This window comes from Apteryx mantelli, chromosome 1 (genome assembly GCF_036417845.1).
Source record: "Apteryx mantelli isolate bAptMan1 chromosome 1, bAptMan1.hap1, whole genome shotgun sequence".
In the NCBI taxonomy this organism is placed as follows: domain Eukaryota; kingdom Metazoa; phylum Chordata; class Aves; order Apterygiformes; family Apterygidae; genus Apteryx; species Apteryx mantelli.
Window position 1 is genome coordinate 95,008,764 of NC_089978.1, and position 15,575 is coordinate 95,024,338.

General features: G+C 40.2%; 1 protein-coding gene across 1 annotated transcript in view; it reads right to left on the reverse strand.

Annotated features, from left to right (window-relative positions):
• The window catches only part of CFAP47 (cilia and flagella associated protein 47), a 377,656-nt gene that overhangs the window by 80,048 nt on the left and 282,033 nt on the right, over positions 1-15,575 (reverse strand). The window contains exons 55-56 of the mRNA XM_067289744.1: positions 12,524-12,628; positions 8,070-8,226 (exon numbers count right to left, since the gene is read on the reverse strand). Of these exons, the coding sequence (XP_067145845.1) occupies positions 8,070-8,226; positions 12,524-12,628 (262 nt within the window). The remainder of the gene's footprint in view (positions 1-8,069; positions 8,227-12,523; positions 12,629-15,575) is intronic.

Here is a 15,575-nt window from a genome sequence, read left to right on the forward strand (position 1 = left end):
CAAATCCATGGGCCCTGATGGGATGCACCCACGAGTGCTGAGGGAGCTGGCGGATGTCATTGCTAAGCCACTCTCCATCATCTTTGAAAGGTCATGGAGGACAGGAGAGGTGCCTGAGGACTGGAAGAAAGCCAATGTCACCCCAGTCTTCAAAAAGGGCAAGAAGGAGGACCCAGGGAACTACAGGCCAGTCAGCCTCACCTCCATCCCTGGAAAAGTGATGGAGCAGCTCATCCTGGAGGCCATTTCCAAGCATGTGGAGGAAAAGAAGGTGATCAGGAGTAGTCAGCACGGCTTCACCAAGGGGAAATCATGCCTAACCAATCTGATAGCCTTCTATGATGGAATGACTGGCTGGGTAGATGAGGGGAGAGCAGTGGATGTTGTCTACCTCGACTTCAGCAAGGCTTTTGACACTGTCTCCCATAACATCCTCATAGGTAAGCTCAGGAAGTGTGGGTTAGATGAGTGGACAGTGAGGTGGATTGAGAACTGGCTGAATGGCAGAGCTCAGAGAGTTGTGATCAGTGGCACAGAGTCTAGTTGGAGGCCTGTAGCTAGCGGTGTCCCCCAGGGGTCAGTGCTGGGTCCAGTCTTGTTCAACTTCTTCATTAGTGACCTGGATGAAGGGACAGAGTGCACCCTCAGCAAGTTTGCCGACGATACAAAACTGGGAGGGGTGGCTGATACCCCAGAGGGCTGTGCTGCCATTCAGAGAGACTTGGACAGGCTGGAGAGGTGGGCGGAGAGGAACCTCATGAAGTCCAACAAAGGCGAGTGCAGGGTCCTGCACCTAGGGAGGAATAACCCCAGGCACCAGTACAGGTTGGGGGTTGACCTGCTGGAAAGCAGCTCTGCGGAGAAGGACCTGGGAGTGCTGGTGGACACCAAGTTAAGCATGAGGCAGCAATGTGCCCTTGTGGCCAAGAAGGCCAATGGTATCCTGGGGTGCATCAGGAAGAGTGCTGCCAGCAGGTCGAGGGAGGTGATCCTCCCCCTCTACTCAGCCCTGCTGAGGCCACATCTGGAGTACTGCGTCCAGTTCTGGGCTCCCCAGTACAAGAGGGATGTGGCACTACTGGAGCAAGTCCAGCGAAGGGCTACAAAGATGATTAGGGGACTGGAGCATCTCTCTTATGAGGAAAGGCTGAGAGAGCTGGGCCTGTTTAGCTTGGAGAAGAGAAGGCTGAGAGGAGATCTTATCAACGTGTACAAGTATCTGAAGGGAGGGTGTCGAGAGGATGGGACCAGACTCTTTTCAGTGGTGCCCAGCGACAGGACGCGAGGCAACGGGCACAAACTGAAACACAGACAATTCCATCTGAACATGAGGAAAAACTTCTTCACTGTGAGGGTGACAGAGCACTGGAACAGGTTGCCCCGAGAGGTGGTGGAGTCTCCTTCTCTGGAGATATTCAAAACGCGCCTGGATGCAATCCTGTGCAATGTGCTCTAGGTGACCCTGCTTGAGCAGGGGGGTTGGACTAGATGATCTCCAGAGGTCCCTTCCAACCTCAGCGATTCTGTGAATCTGTGATTCTGAATCCATTTGACTGCTTCTCATTACCTTCTTGACCATCTTGGAAATGGACTGCAAGAGGATGTGCAATCCATGGACTGCATGGACTGCAGAAGGATATGCTCCATGATCCTACCAGGGATTGAGGAGAGGCTGCCTTTCCTACTGCTCCATACATCTTGTTTCTAACATTTTTTAAAGAAGGGAACAACCCAGCTTTTTTTCAGTCATCAAGGACATCTCCTGATCACCATGAAATTTCAGAGGACAGACCACAGCCTCACAATCACATTGGCTAACTCTTTTATCAGCCTGTGTGAACTTCATCTGGTTTTATGGAGCTGAACACATCCAGCTATTCTAAGTAGTCCACAGCCCGTTGCTCCCTCATTAGCTGCCCATCTTCCTTTCAAAACATATCAGTATATACTGGTATGGGAGCAGGTTTTGCCTGAGAAGATCAAGGCAAAAAAAGTGTTGAGCCCTTCACCCTTTTCTGAATTGTCTGCCACTAGTTGATTCCCTGCACCTATTAATGCACCCGTATTTTCCCTGAACTTCCTTATGCAACTAGCATAGCTGTGGAACCCCTTCTTGTGACCCTAGACATCCCCTGCTAGTCTTAGCTCCATCTGGGCTTTGGTCTTCCCGATTTTTTGCTAAGTACTCTCATAGTGCCATTATATTCCTCTTTTGTTACCTCTCCTTGTTTCCACCTCTTCGATGTGTAGTCCAGGGAATATGGTATTACTACCACTGCAAATAATAGGCCACAGGGCTTTACATTAACTCACTAGTGCAATGCTTCAAGAGTTGACAAACCTTGATTAGACTTGGCTTGAGCTTGTTTTAGCTGTAACAGTAAATTGCCCAGCTGTCCAATTGCTAGCTGTTGCCCAATTTGTTTTCAGCTTCAGCTTAGTTTTGTGCAATTTTGTGGCTTTATCGGAAAGAAATCATACCATATACAGTAAAGATCTAACGAAATTAAGGGGCTACTGTGGAACTAAACCTGGGGGCCAATAAGAAAGCAAATGTAGCAACAAACCTTTCAGAAACATATAAAAAATAAGCTCAAGCAGATCCAAGACTGAGAAGGAAGAAACTGACATCATCAGCATCTCTTTTCCAGTGAAGAACCTGTGATGCTGATGACTCTCTGTGATAATTCATTGGGGAGGGTGAGCATAACACCAAAGAAAAAATACCAGGTGGGTGCGAGGAACTGTGTGTATATCAGTTATCAGCAATTAGTATTAATTGAATAATTTGGACTAAAAGTATTAGTGGTCAGGGCCCTGAATGCACCAACAGACTAATTGCTCTGACCAGCCAATAAATATCCTTCTCTGAAATTCTCTGCAACCTCTTCCCCACACCCAGGGGTTTAGCTGCCTGTGTTCAAGATCAGCTCTGATCTAGTGCAGCTGTGTAACTTTTTATCAGATTTCTGTGGAAACAGATAAGTTGTGAATGAGAAGCCTCTACTGGAGCCTCTACTTACTGGCTTGGGAGTTGCACTGAAGCTCAGGTCCTTGCCTGAGCTATGTCATAGGTATGCTGTCTCTGACCATGTACCCTGCCAAGCCTAGCTGCTGCCTTGATCTCAGACTTGCCTTCTAAGTGTGGACTTGGCTCACAATCAACAGACTCTTGCCTGAAACTGGTTATTGGCACCCAACCTGCTCTGCTCTTCTTGTTTGGGTACTTTGGGACTGCACCCCTTGTTGAAAGGTTCCTGCCAGCCTTGCTGTCACCATTTGTTCCTGTCCCTCCTTTGGTGGAGCAGCCCACTCCTGGTGCTCCCTGACAGCTAGTATCATTGAAACTGGACTAATAATAGCCCATCATTTTTATTTTCATTAGACTAAAGACCTTGATAAAACTATTAATAAATTCTTATCTCTGCATATAAGATGAGTTTCTTTAGCCCACATATGTTGCACAGGATATAGTGAAATATATCCTTCCTTTTTCTATGTTAGTTTACTGAGAAGGTCTCTGCTTAGCAAAATGGGTCTTCTGCTGAAATTCTCAGTCTTCCTAAATAATGAGATGATTCACTTCTGAGCTCTTCAGATGTTCAGATCGTCATCCATGAAGACTGTGAGTGGGGGACTTCTGCTAGTTGTTTGTACAATGTCCCATCCACCTCCTCCTCTTAGTTAGGCAGTTTACAACAGACCCCTACCACTATGCTCCTTCCACCTGTGATCTCGACCCAGAGTATCCCAATCCCTATATCACTGGTTTCAGACTAGGGCTCTACACAGTAAAGGAGCGCCTTAAAAAAGAGCATGACTTCCCCTCCTCTTCTCTGCCTATTCTTTCTTAATAGCATGCACCCATCCATGACCATCCTCCAGTTGTGCACACTATACCACTGAGTCTTCATGATTCTGATCACATTGCAGCCTTGCAGCCGTCCTGGTCTTGCAGTTCTTCCTATTTGTTGCCCAAACTCTGTGCATTAGTGTACAAATATTCAAGGAAAGCTTCTGTATGCCCTCCACCTCACTGCCAGAGCCTTCTAATCAACTTTAATTTGCTCAAGGTTTCCCTGGCTGCATGGGGAAGATAAACACATGTATGCCCACATGAATGAAAAGCAAAGGTGTAGTAGCTTGGAGGTCAGATGAGCCTTGGCAATCTATCTCCTCTGCAGTGTCTCAGATTTGAACTCCAGGCAAGCAACAAACTTCCTGGGATGATAGGTCCGTATGGAAGACGGGAGCCTTTGTCCCATGGAGGAAGAACTCTTCAACCTCTAACACTCATTTCTTCCTCTTGATAGTGCTGGTTCGAATCTGAAGACCTGAGATGTTCAGCTCTGATGCTTCCCCAGTGAGACTTCTTCTTCCTCCTCTGTTCCAGGGCCCTGAACATATTCTCTAGAGGAGCAGCTGCAAGTGGGAATGGAGACTTCCCCATTGCCTGAGTCTGTGTTTTCTTGCTGCTTCTGTCTTGTTTTGGTCACAAACTTCTCACTCTTGGAGGAGTTTGCCTCTTGCTTCTGTAGAGTCTCCGCAAAGATCTTGTCAATCGCTTGTTCATCAACCTGATGGAACAAAGCTCCTGTATCTGGCACCACAGAAAGTCTATTAGAGCACACATCCAATTGGTGAGGTTACCAGTTGGTGGGGTCATCCATGGCCCAGTGCCAGAGCGAAACCTCAAGAACTCCCTGCAGCCTGAGACCTGGATTGCAGTATTCACCCTCGAGACTTCCATCTGGATAGAGACTGTCCAGAAATAGTGATTGCACCATCTAGGGCAGGACAGCAGGTTCTATGGTGTGTTGTTATCATTTGCAGGTCCTCTTCTGTTATGAGCAGCACTTTTCACCCCTCTGTGTACACACTGAATACCAGCTGTGTATCAACTGCCCTGTTACTGTTTACATACATATTCTGCAATGCCCCTTGTCACTTAAAGCTGCCTAGGTGCCAGGTAAGTAGGAAGCTGGACACTGTAAGATCTCCAGCTCAGCAGGGAACTTCCGGCACTGTCTCTGAGATCCTGGCCATGATTTACTTAGCTTATAAACAGTGGATCCATTGCATGCTGTTGCCTCCTTCACTGTTGTCCAGAAAAGAACAACAGAAGAAACTAAGTGGTCTAATCATTTAAGAATGGAACTCTATTTTGTGACAGTCGTGAATGAAAATACTTTAATGGTTAAACATGGGAAACTCCATTAAACTCTGCCAAAAAGATGCTCTTGACAAGTCCCCATTTAGGGAACAGAATCCCCAGAATCTCTCATCAAGAAGTGTTTATGCAGCTGAAAGCTATGGAAAGCTATGGTCAACAGACAGAGGAACCATGGGGTGGTTTTAGGAGGACATAGCACAGATTTGGGAGAGGAGATAAGAAGTAGATCAATGGAAACACAGGCAGTCGACACAGATTAAAGTGAAAAGGTACCCCATGATTACTGCAGTCCTTTATATTGAACCTGAGTTCAGAGATTACTACCATATCTCCCCAAACATTCTTCATCCCTTGAATCATTCCCCATATGGGTCCTAGCTATCCATGTCCCTGAGGACTCACAATTTCTATAATACCTTAAAAGAAGCTAAGCAACTTTCTTCTTTTTCTTGCTAAACATTAAATCCCAAGAGTCATATCTCAGTCAATTACTGTTGAACCCAGGGGAGGCTTGAAGTCTTTTTTCCAGCGAGAATAGAAAAACAGCAAGTCTTCATTTAGTTAAAAAAAATAAAGCATAGAGGTAACACAAAAGGATTTGGTATTAACCAAACTAAAGATTTCAAATCCACCATTTGTAAGCCAAGAAAAATCTTTTTAATGTCGGTATTTGCCCTGATATGTAGAATGGTTTCCCTGAAAAACATATAGCAAAATAACAAATTTTCCCCTCAGATTCCCAAATGTTTTACACGTGTAGGAATCTAATCTGCATTTCATATTTGAAACTCAGAGATACAGTGAGATATCTGCTGTTACGACTTAGAAAAGTAGCCCATCACAAGAATTTAGTTTGCATTACTCTTCTGTGTATTGGGTGACTTCAACCTGTATTTAAACACTCCATTTACCAGACAACTTTAGCAATCAAACACACTCCATTTACCAGATAACTAAAGCAATCAAACACACCAAAAGGTCTTATATACAAACACCAACATGACGACACAATTAATTAGTAATCTCTATAAATCACCAGCAGAGTTTCAGCAGGAACAATGTTATGACCAAATTAGCCTTGACCTCAGGAACTATTCAGCATCCTCAAAAAAGAAAATTTTTACAGACTACAAGATTTGTTAACTATGGTTTCTATCACTAATACTATAAAGTGACTTAAACAGAAGCTTCAGGCAGGCTAGATAAATAAGGTCCTGAGTTCATGCATGGCATCATTCTGTCAGATGCTTGGCACTTTAGGCCAACCTGGAAAAAGACCTAGGCATAAGTTTAAAATCAATCAATCATCTGTTCTGCCCCATAGCTATAAACACTTTTTTTCCCTGCAGAAGTTTTAAGGAAATTCAATGGTTATGAAAACAATACCAATGGAAATATCATGAGTTATCCACCTGGAAAACTTGCAGTACATTGCCAAGATAACTCAATTCAGGTTTATAACACCATATTCACCTATTTTTGAACACTGATGAAAAGACCAATCAATTACAAAGACATATGCTGAACTGTATATATTGGCTTGATTTGACCGACAACAAAGACAAATTACTGTTGTAAGTTTATCAACCTTCTTAAAAAAATGAGTCAACATTTCTAAGATAGTTAAAATTTTCTGTTTTCTGATAGCTGGAATTTTCACCATTCCCTTCTAGTTTCCTAAGCTCTTATTCTAGCTGATGGTCAATTTAATTTTCCTCACCCAAGTCTATTCCAAATGATGTTTCAAAAAGTTTCACACTAATTCTCAGGACACCCCTGAGAAGTTTTTGTTCTCAGAATCAAGGTTGAAATAAAAAGAGGCAATCAGATATCTATGATAACTATTACAGAGAGACCTTAAGTGGTGGTGACTTCATACAAGAATTTACTTCACTAGCAGACTGAAGAACTGCTCTACAATTTTTCAAGTTCAAGTTTTGCAAGTTTGTGTATTTCTAATTCATATCTCAGAAGCTGTAATTTATTCAAAAGCTTGATTTCATTACAACAAATAGACATGAATCAACACTTTTAAAAGACACATTTCTTCACTTATTCTATACACCACAAACCCCAAATCACAGCATGACAGTGTAAACCTGGCTTAAAGCTTATCTTAGCACAGGTTTGATTTTGCTGATGACTTTTACGTCCTTGCCACATCCACAGCAGGTCAGTGTTAGGGGCTGCTGAAAGCTATATCTTGAATTTTTGCTATACTCAGGTGCCAGGAAATGCTTTAGTGCTTCTTTACTGATGCTCTATGTTATGCTGGGCTAGGTAGAGTTTCAGAGAGCTTTCTAAAGCTGTTTCACTGAAAGTGAAATTTATGCTGTTTCACTGTGTAAATTTCAGTCATCAAGGAGAATCTGGGACTTCGAACTTGATTTCTACATCATTTGTGAAATGTCAGTATGGACAGTGACTTGGAAATCTTTAGTATTTCTGTGTTTTACATTATTTTTACAGTATGTTTGAAAATATTGCTGAAACATACTTGCTTGGAAGGTCAGTCAGAAATAACTTGAAAAGCTTTGTTCTTATTAGCTTCTTTAACTATCTATAAGCTGATAAAATAATATGCATATAGTGTGTATATATATATATAGTATAATATATACTATTGCCTAAAGGCTACAGTACAGTTCACAATCACAAACCAGCTGCCTGTATACATGAGGCTGGTATGACCTAATTGGGGTATTGAGTACAGGTTTGTGCTGTTTCTCAAATCCCACACCACAGTCTCTGGAGCTTTCCAGGGTGAATGTGAAGGATACACAATGTTTCAGTTGTCAGTATATGGAATGAGGCAAATGTAATCATATAACTATCCAACTCACACTTTTGATGCTACCCGAGGCACTTACATTCCTCTAAAAATAAAACACTGTACCTGTTAGCTCCACATCTACCAATACATTTTCAGGAGCTGGATTTCTGAAGGATATGATGACAGAAGAATGCTGATCAATGCATGTACTTATGCTAGTTGGTTCCATCAGCTGAGGAAGAAGACCAGTTCCAGAAAGGTAAAATATCCACTCCTTCAGCTGTAGATAAAAATTGTGTCATTATACATTATTTGACAAGTCACACCTGTGCATTTTAGGGGAAACTACCTACTTCCATCTTTCTAGTGTTCTCTGTTTCTGTTCTAAGTAAAGTGCTGTTTAACACTTTCTTTCTTTCTGCTTCCCTCAAGCTATTATGTTACCTGTATTGCTATCTGGGAACCAATAGTCTCAAAGTGTCAGGCTTTTTATATGCGAGTTTGGGAGATATTCCTCTTTGCATTTAGCTTTCGTGATACTCAGATCATCTGTGTAGTTATTCAGAGCTGCCAGTGTAGTGAATGAACAGATGTGGGTGATAGCAAGAGGGTTATTGAAAGCATGTATATTAAAACCTGCAAACAGATGAGTTGAGAAGTCTTCTTCAGAAGACCAAGGCAAATAATTCATTGAGGGGAAAGCAACAGAATCACAAAAAAGCTAAAATTATTACTCCAAACATAAGAAGAACTTTAAAGAGAAAAATGTATACAGAAGAAGCAAGAAGACAGGAAAGAACTAGTGTACATAGAGTATCACCACACTGCAGAGTGGGGAAATAGAGGTAATTAAGCTAAATGTGTTAATGTTAATCAATTTTTCACCATGACAGCAAAGAGTTGCCTGCCCCAGATTTAATCTTTTAAAATAATTTTAAGAGTGATGTTAATAATGCTACCCATTATGGAAGTTTTAAAGGTGAATAAGCAGCAAAGGTGAACAGCAAATGTAAAGGTACCACCATTATTTTAAAGAAAATGTTTAATGATACATATATTCAAGTTGCTGGCTTTAAATTAAATAATAAACATGCAGACTAAATCTGAGGCTCATTATGAACTGCTCAAAATGACCCATTGCTCAGCTTTTTTCAGTATCACACAAAATGTATGCACTATAAGGAGAACAGAAATTAATAAATAAAAACTGAAACAATATTGCCATTATCTGCAATACTGGATTTAATTCTGAGTAACCTGTCTGCAAAAAAATAAGGAAAATCTCTAACAGAGAGGGTTCAAAATCTAACAACAAATCCAGAAATACTTACTGTTAAATGTGACTAAAATATTGAGGCTTCTAAGTATAAAAAGGGATAAATAAAATGGGACATCATAAGTCTTCAGAAAATAGCTTTGGATGGCAAAATTGCATGCCTTTATCTTCATTGTATAGAAAGACATTCAATACAACAAGGAAAAAGACATTTTAATCTTGCTGAAGGAAATTTGTTGGTAAAAGTCATCCAAGGCTACAGGATTTTAATAGAATCTTAAAAAGAAGGAAGAAATGTTTCTATATTGATGCAGCAACTACCCAATGTTAAAAGTCAGAATATAAAGATAGAGCCTATGTTTTGTTTAGACAGCAATATAAATCTCCTTCGCTGTGGGGAGCTCTCCATTACTCAAACTAACAAGAATTAAAAAGCATCTCCCTTTATAAATTACATTTTATTTGGTTATTGTTGACTTAAATGGAACATATATCCAGTTCATGGTACTGCTACATGAGCAAGAAGCTAGCACTGCACACTACTCTGACTGACTGCAAGCCAAACACTGCTGCTACGCAAGACTGTGTAACAACCCAGGACTAACTCTTCAGTGAAGCACCTTTGCCATGGTAGTCAACAAGACACTGCCCAGCAGTTGCCAAGCCAGCATGCCCTAGCGTTTGTGTGCCTGGCTCATGCCCTTCCTTACTACATCTGCCTCAAGTAGTTAAATATATACAAAAGGCTGAGCACACTATCCAGGCTCCTTTTAAGGAACTGGAACACAGGCATTAGGATACCAGAAGACCATGTTTCCAGAAAGCTAGATGTACCCCATTATGAATAGTCTACACTAACTTGTTAACGATACTTTGTGCTAGCTTACAAATGACAGTAATGGTAATCAAACAAAATTACTTGCAAAAGCCTTAATATAGGAGTTACAAGGAGAACATAATCTAAAACTGCTTTCAACACCCACTGCAAATATGTGTGAACCACCTCTCTGTATGCTCACAGCAAATTTTACATGAGGGTACAATGCAGGGGTATAGGGGGGAAGGAACACATTCATATTATTTGTGGGTGAACTGTACAGATCAAGTTTGAGCTTTGTTGCTGAAGGCTCAAGTTCATGTTCTGCAAACAGAAAAGGCTGTGGTTTTCTACTGATTTTTATGGTTAACAAGCAGGGACATTTTGAGCCCCATTGCTTCAAGAGCTGAGCACCTTCAAAAAAAACCACTCTGACATCCTGTCAAACTGAGCAGCTAAAAAAGGATTCAAAGAAAATTAGAGGTCAGTTTGGAAAATAAAACAATAGAAACAAGAAATTATATAGATTGTAAGGCAGGTCTGCTTGTCTCTGAACTCCAGTTACTGTCCTCTGTGACCCACTATGGGATTCAGCTAAAGACCATGTACACTCAGTGCAAGAAATCAAGAGGAAAAGGAGATTAAAAAACAACAAACCCCTAAAGCAAATAATACAAGATAGAATCTAATATAAGGCCCAGCTTTTCTCCAGTATTACTTAGTACTATTAAACTCACTCCATTACACAGGGATGCTACTGATATGGTAGGAGAATAAGATAATAGAAACATATCAGAACCCTGGATGTGGGTTATGTTCAAGCTGACATTTCAGTTGTGCTGTCTCAACAAAGTTAATTTCAGATTTCACAAACTATAGTAAAGTGATTAGAGCTAAACTCAGATGCTCCCTGTGAAGAGCTCTTCCTGCAGCTTCAAACCAGAAACAAATGAAGCAGATAATAGCACAGAGCAGTTTCTTTCAATTCATCAAAGAGGCACAATCAGAAACAGTTAAGACTTATCCTATAAGTACTGTCATTAACTGATTTTAGGTTAGTCAGCTACTCAGCTATCACATGGCTTAAAGCATCTGTTCAGATACATATAATCAGAAAAATCAAGGGAGAGAAATCAATTTTTTTTTTTTTTTTAGGTTAAAAGTTGTTTGAGGCTTCCACCACTGGCGAAAAACACTCCTCAAGTCTTCATCAAAAAGGGTTGTTATGCTATGTCTGTGCAAATATTTACTGTCAGTTATACTATAACAGCTAGCACATTGAAATAGTCTGGGATGAATTTAGTGAGTATTGTAGCAGTGAAAACGAATGGAAATTTACAAAATTCTAAAGATCCAGGCATAAAAAGGGGCACTGAAAAATTACAAAGATTATATCAATATATTGAAAAGATTCAGGAGATCTGGATAAAGCAACTAGAAGGATGGGACAGTGACTAAAGCTCACTACAGATGAAAACTTGGAGATCTACCATTATTTGACAAGAGATGCACTGGATGACAGGGCTCAATTTGTTCCTGTACAGTTTACATGAATTATTTAGTTGTTTTATTGCTTCTGTTTTTGGTGAAGAATTATTTCTTTAATTTATAGATATGACTTCTGTTTACTGTTAGAATTCAGACAGAACAATGGCAATGATTCCTGAACTAGCCTTGGACATATATTATTCATATCAGAACTACTGGCTCCTGGTGTTTATCCTTAATAAATATTTAAGAGGAGGGATTCTGGAAAAACATGCTGTGTTAACACTGCCTACAAATAATTTGTCTGTTAGACACACATTATCAGGAAAAAATTGTGACATCACTTCCTTAAATAATTATTTTTCATCATATAAGAGAACATTTGCTTTGGCAGCATTACTGAGAATGTTACTGAAAACTCTTTGTAGCATTCCAGTAGTAATTCATAGGTCAGCAGTCCATTAGGATATCTGACAGTCCGACAAGAATTAAAAGAGGAAACTGCATAGAAATAGAATACTTCCTTCAACCACAGCTCATGTAATGAAATAATGACATTTAATCATATTATCAGTTTTTCTTTTTGTGGCCACTTGCAATCTTTAGTTAGCTAGCAGGTCATGTTAAAGACTTGTGTTTCTTTATTTAGTGTTTCTCATTAAAAATTAGGAAAATTTAAAGAAAAGAAAGTCAAAAATTCTAAAATGCTCAAAGAAAAAATCATTTTCAGTACCAAAATCAATAAGTATTAATTACTTGTTCTAGCTCCTAGTCAATATTATTTTCTTTTAATACTGTAAATAAAATAAATTATATGCAAAGCTAAAATTAAAACAAATTATAACTTATGAAGAACTTTGCACTTGCTCTTTCATTATGGATCCAGCAATTAAATTTCATCTTGTCCTTCAGACTGGAAGTCTTTCTTACATGCCGGTCAAAAATATTATCTAAACTGAATTCTAAGTGTTTTGGACAGCAAATACAGTGTCATACCTGTGAACATTTGAAGGTTATTGATGCCTTATGTTTGCCTCTTCCAAGGGCAGATGGACAGAATTGCACGGGTACTTCCGTGGTGGAATGAGGAGCAACAATCAGCTGTACAAATACAAAAGCAAAGCAGAGGGAGGACAGAATCAATTTTTTTTTAATCGGTTTCTTTTTTGTGCTTGTATCGACAGTGTTGACATTTATGTAATTAATGTGTTCCACCAGATGCGTTCTCCACTCGCAGCATGCATGGGCCGCCAAGGCAGCAAGGCTATTGCAATAAACAGTCTTAGTGGCAGTCACAGCACATTCATTTTGCGGAAGCAACTGAGCTAGTATTAGTGACTGCTCCAAGGAGATGGGCAGTGGCTGCCCCAAATAGCAGTGGAACAAGGCTGATCATACTGACAATACCAAAAGGTTATCACATTGACCTCAAAAGAAATAAATGGGTTTACAGGGGAGAGAGATGGTAGGTTTTAATAAACAAGTGTTTATTTCTCCTTCTGTTTACCTTTCTATAAACTAACGCTGTAAATGATGCTGCCAGAGTTTTCCCTTCTTCTGAACTGCACTGCTTGAGTCACAGTTGCACAGGGAAAAGCACAGTAGCTGACTACCCCGGGGTCATGAAGAACTAGATGAGCAGTGAAAGAGGAGACTTCTGAATAATACAAATGCCTACGAATAGACCGAATAATCAGCTAGAATCACCAAATTCACAATTTCTCTGCCTGCTGTTTTAATAAATAATAGGCTTTTAACATCATATCTATGTTTAAACAATGCTTCAATGTACAAAGATATGAACAAAATTGATTGGAATTACAGGCACTCCCATTGTATTTTATAAAATGTTATATAAATTATAACTAATAAAGTTCAAAATATCACCTTGTAACAGCTGGCACTGAAATGTCAGCCCTGGAAGAATGGGCTGCTAACAGGCAGGGAAGGAGAGTTATTAAAGCATCCATTACTGTTTACTACATGTACTGGTTGCACAAGCCTGGGGTGCACCAGCAGCCTCTGCAGCCTCTTGCTGCTGGGGTTAGGCTGCTCATGCTCAAGGCTGGCTCCGACGCAGGCTTGGCTCAGGGCTCCTGAAGGCCAGAGCTAACTGGCGGGGCCACCTGGGGCAGGGCCTCCCCCCGGGGCAGGGCCTCCCCCCGGGCCAGTTCTGAAGCGCCTGGAGGTGGCAAGCAGAGCAGGGACGCCGGCCAGGGACCACAACCGGGGCCATCGTGGGGCTTTGCTGCGCTTGCTGCCTCACCTTCATTTCATCATCTCATATGTCATGTAGGTGGGTGACAACCTGAAAGCCCATTTGCTACCAGCAGGCAACTGCCACAGTCCAATGCCTGTCACCTTTGCAAGTCCTCTACTACCCAGAATAACTGGCCTGAAGGAAAGTCACCTCCCACACACCATCCTTATTCCCGTCTGCCTCTCTAAGGGAAGGGATGGGGATCCAGGGTTCATTTAGCTGTTCATCATCTGAAAAAAAGCCTAAAGAGCTCATTTCTCTTAGTGAGTTACTGTGCACATTCAGTATGCAGAGGCCCTTTTCTAAAATCTGAAATTTTTAGTTTCATTTGCAGCCTAGTTCCTCTCTAACTTCTACGATCCAAACAGCTTTGCAGAACACTTATCAAACACGGACTTAGAAACAGAAAAAAACCTCTAATAAGCATCCCCCCCAAATGCTTTTGAAGGAAATGAAAAAGCAAGGTAATGGCACATTGTCTCACTATAAGAATACAAGATTAAATTAAAAATACAATTTCCAAGCAATAATTTCACTAAATAAAGGGATCTATGTTATTTGAAGAAACAACTCTCTCATAAAGATGAAAACAGACTGGAATTCCATTTTCAGTAAGCTTTAGCTGACATATTTTCATTACACAGAAAATGCACTGCCACAAAGAATCCAAATAATCCACACGATGGAGCCATGATAACCCACCAGACTGCCTGCTCTCAAAGCATAAAAGGTTTTTATTTTTGACATTACAGATCTTTTTTAAAAATTGATTTTATATCGTGCAGTATGATGTTCTACCGTATCCAGAAAGATATTTGATTTGAAATAAAGAGCTAGACAAAAAAAAACCTTTCTACTGGAAACTAAATTGCTTTAAAAACTAAAATGGAGAAATAACTCAAACACATTTAAACAAGGTCATACTTTGCCACAACCATTCAGTAAAACATACTGAAGTCAACCAGTCCCCTGCCTTTCATTTTGTTTACACAAACAAGTGTCCACTAATATACTCATATCAAAAGAAACCATTAGTTTCTTATTATAAATCAAATAAAGCAGAGAAATTTATCATTAAATCTCAGTTTATTCTCTACTCCACATGAAACAATACACTCGGCCATTAACAAACTAATACAGCTTGCACATCGAGATTTTGAGACTGCACTCTCTTCTGCCAACCTTTCTTTATCAAGTTATTTTTCCTCAATAAAAACTGTGTTTCATAGCTGATTAGGATGGAAGACAATATTTTCAAGCGCTTCATGAAAAGTCTGGTTAAGCTGGGAGAGTAACAAGCCGAAGACAAAGTGAAAGCATGTTTATTCTTAGCAATAGAGATGTTCCTCATAAACTGTTTTGTAAGGGTTTTTTTATACATGTAAGTTGCATCATAAATATGGGTGAATAAATATAATATATATACATATAAAATGTGTGTGCATGTATTTATATATTAAGAGGGAGACAAGTAAGTTGGGAACACAGCATTACTGATGACTGAGAATATTCATCTGTTAAATGCTGGACATGAACCCTTCTCTACTAGAGACAGCTCTGGTTAGGAAAAAACAAAAGCCCCAAATTCCAACCCCTGTCCCCCAGAAACATGTAATCCTCAACAATCTAATCAAAGCCAACTGAGAAATTTTGCAGCAAATCTACAAGAGCTCACTTCTATGCCAACATTTAGAGAATTTGGCAACATTTTTAAAGATGTATTAGTTAACATGCACAATGTAATGTTAACAAGAAGGGAAACAAAAATTAGGCGTAGCTCATTTAAAG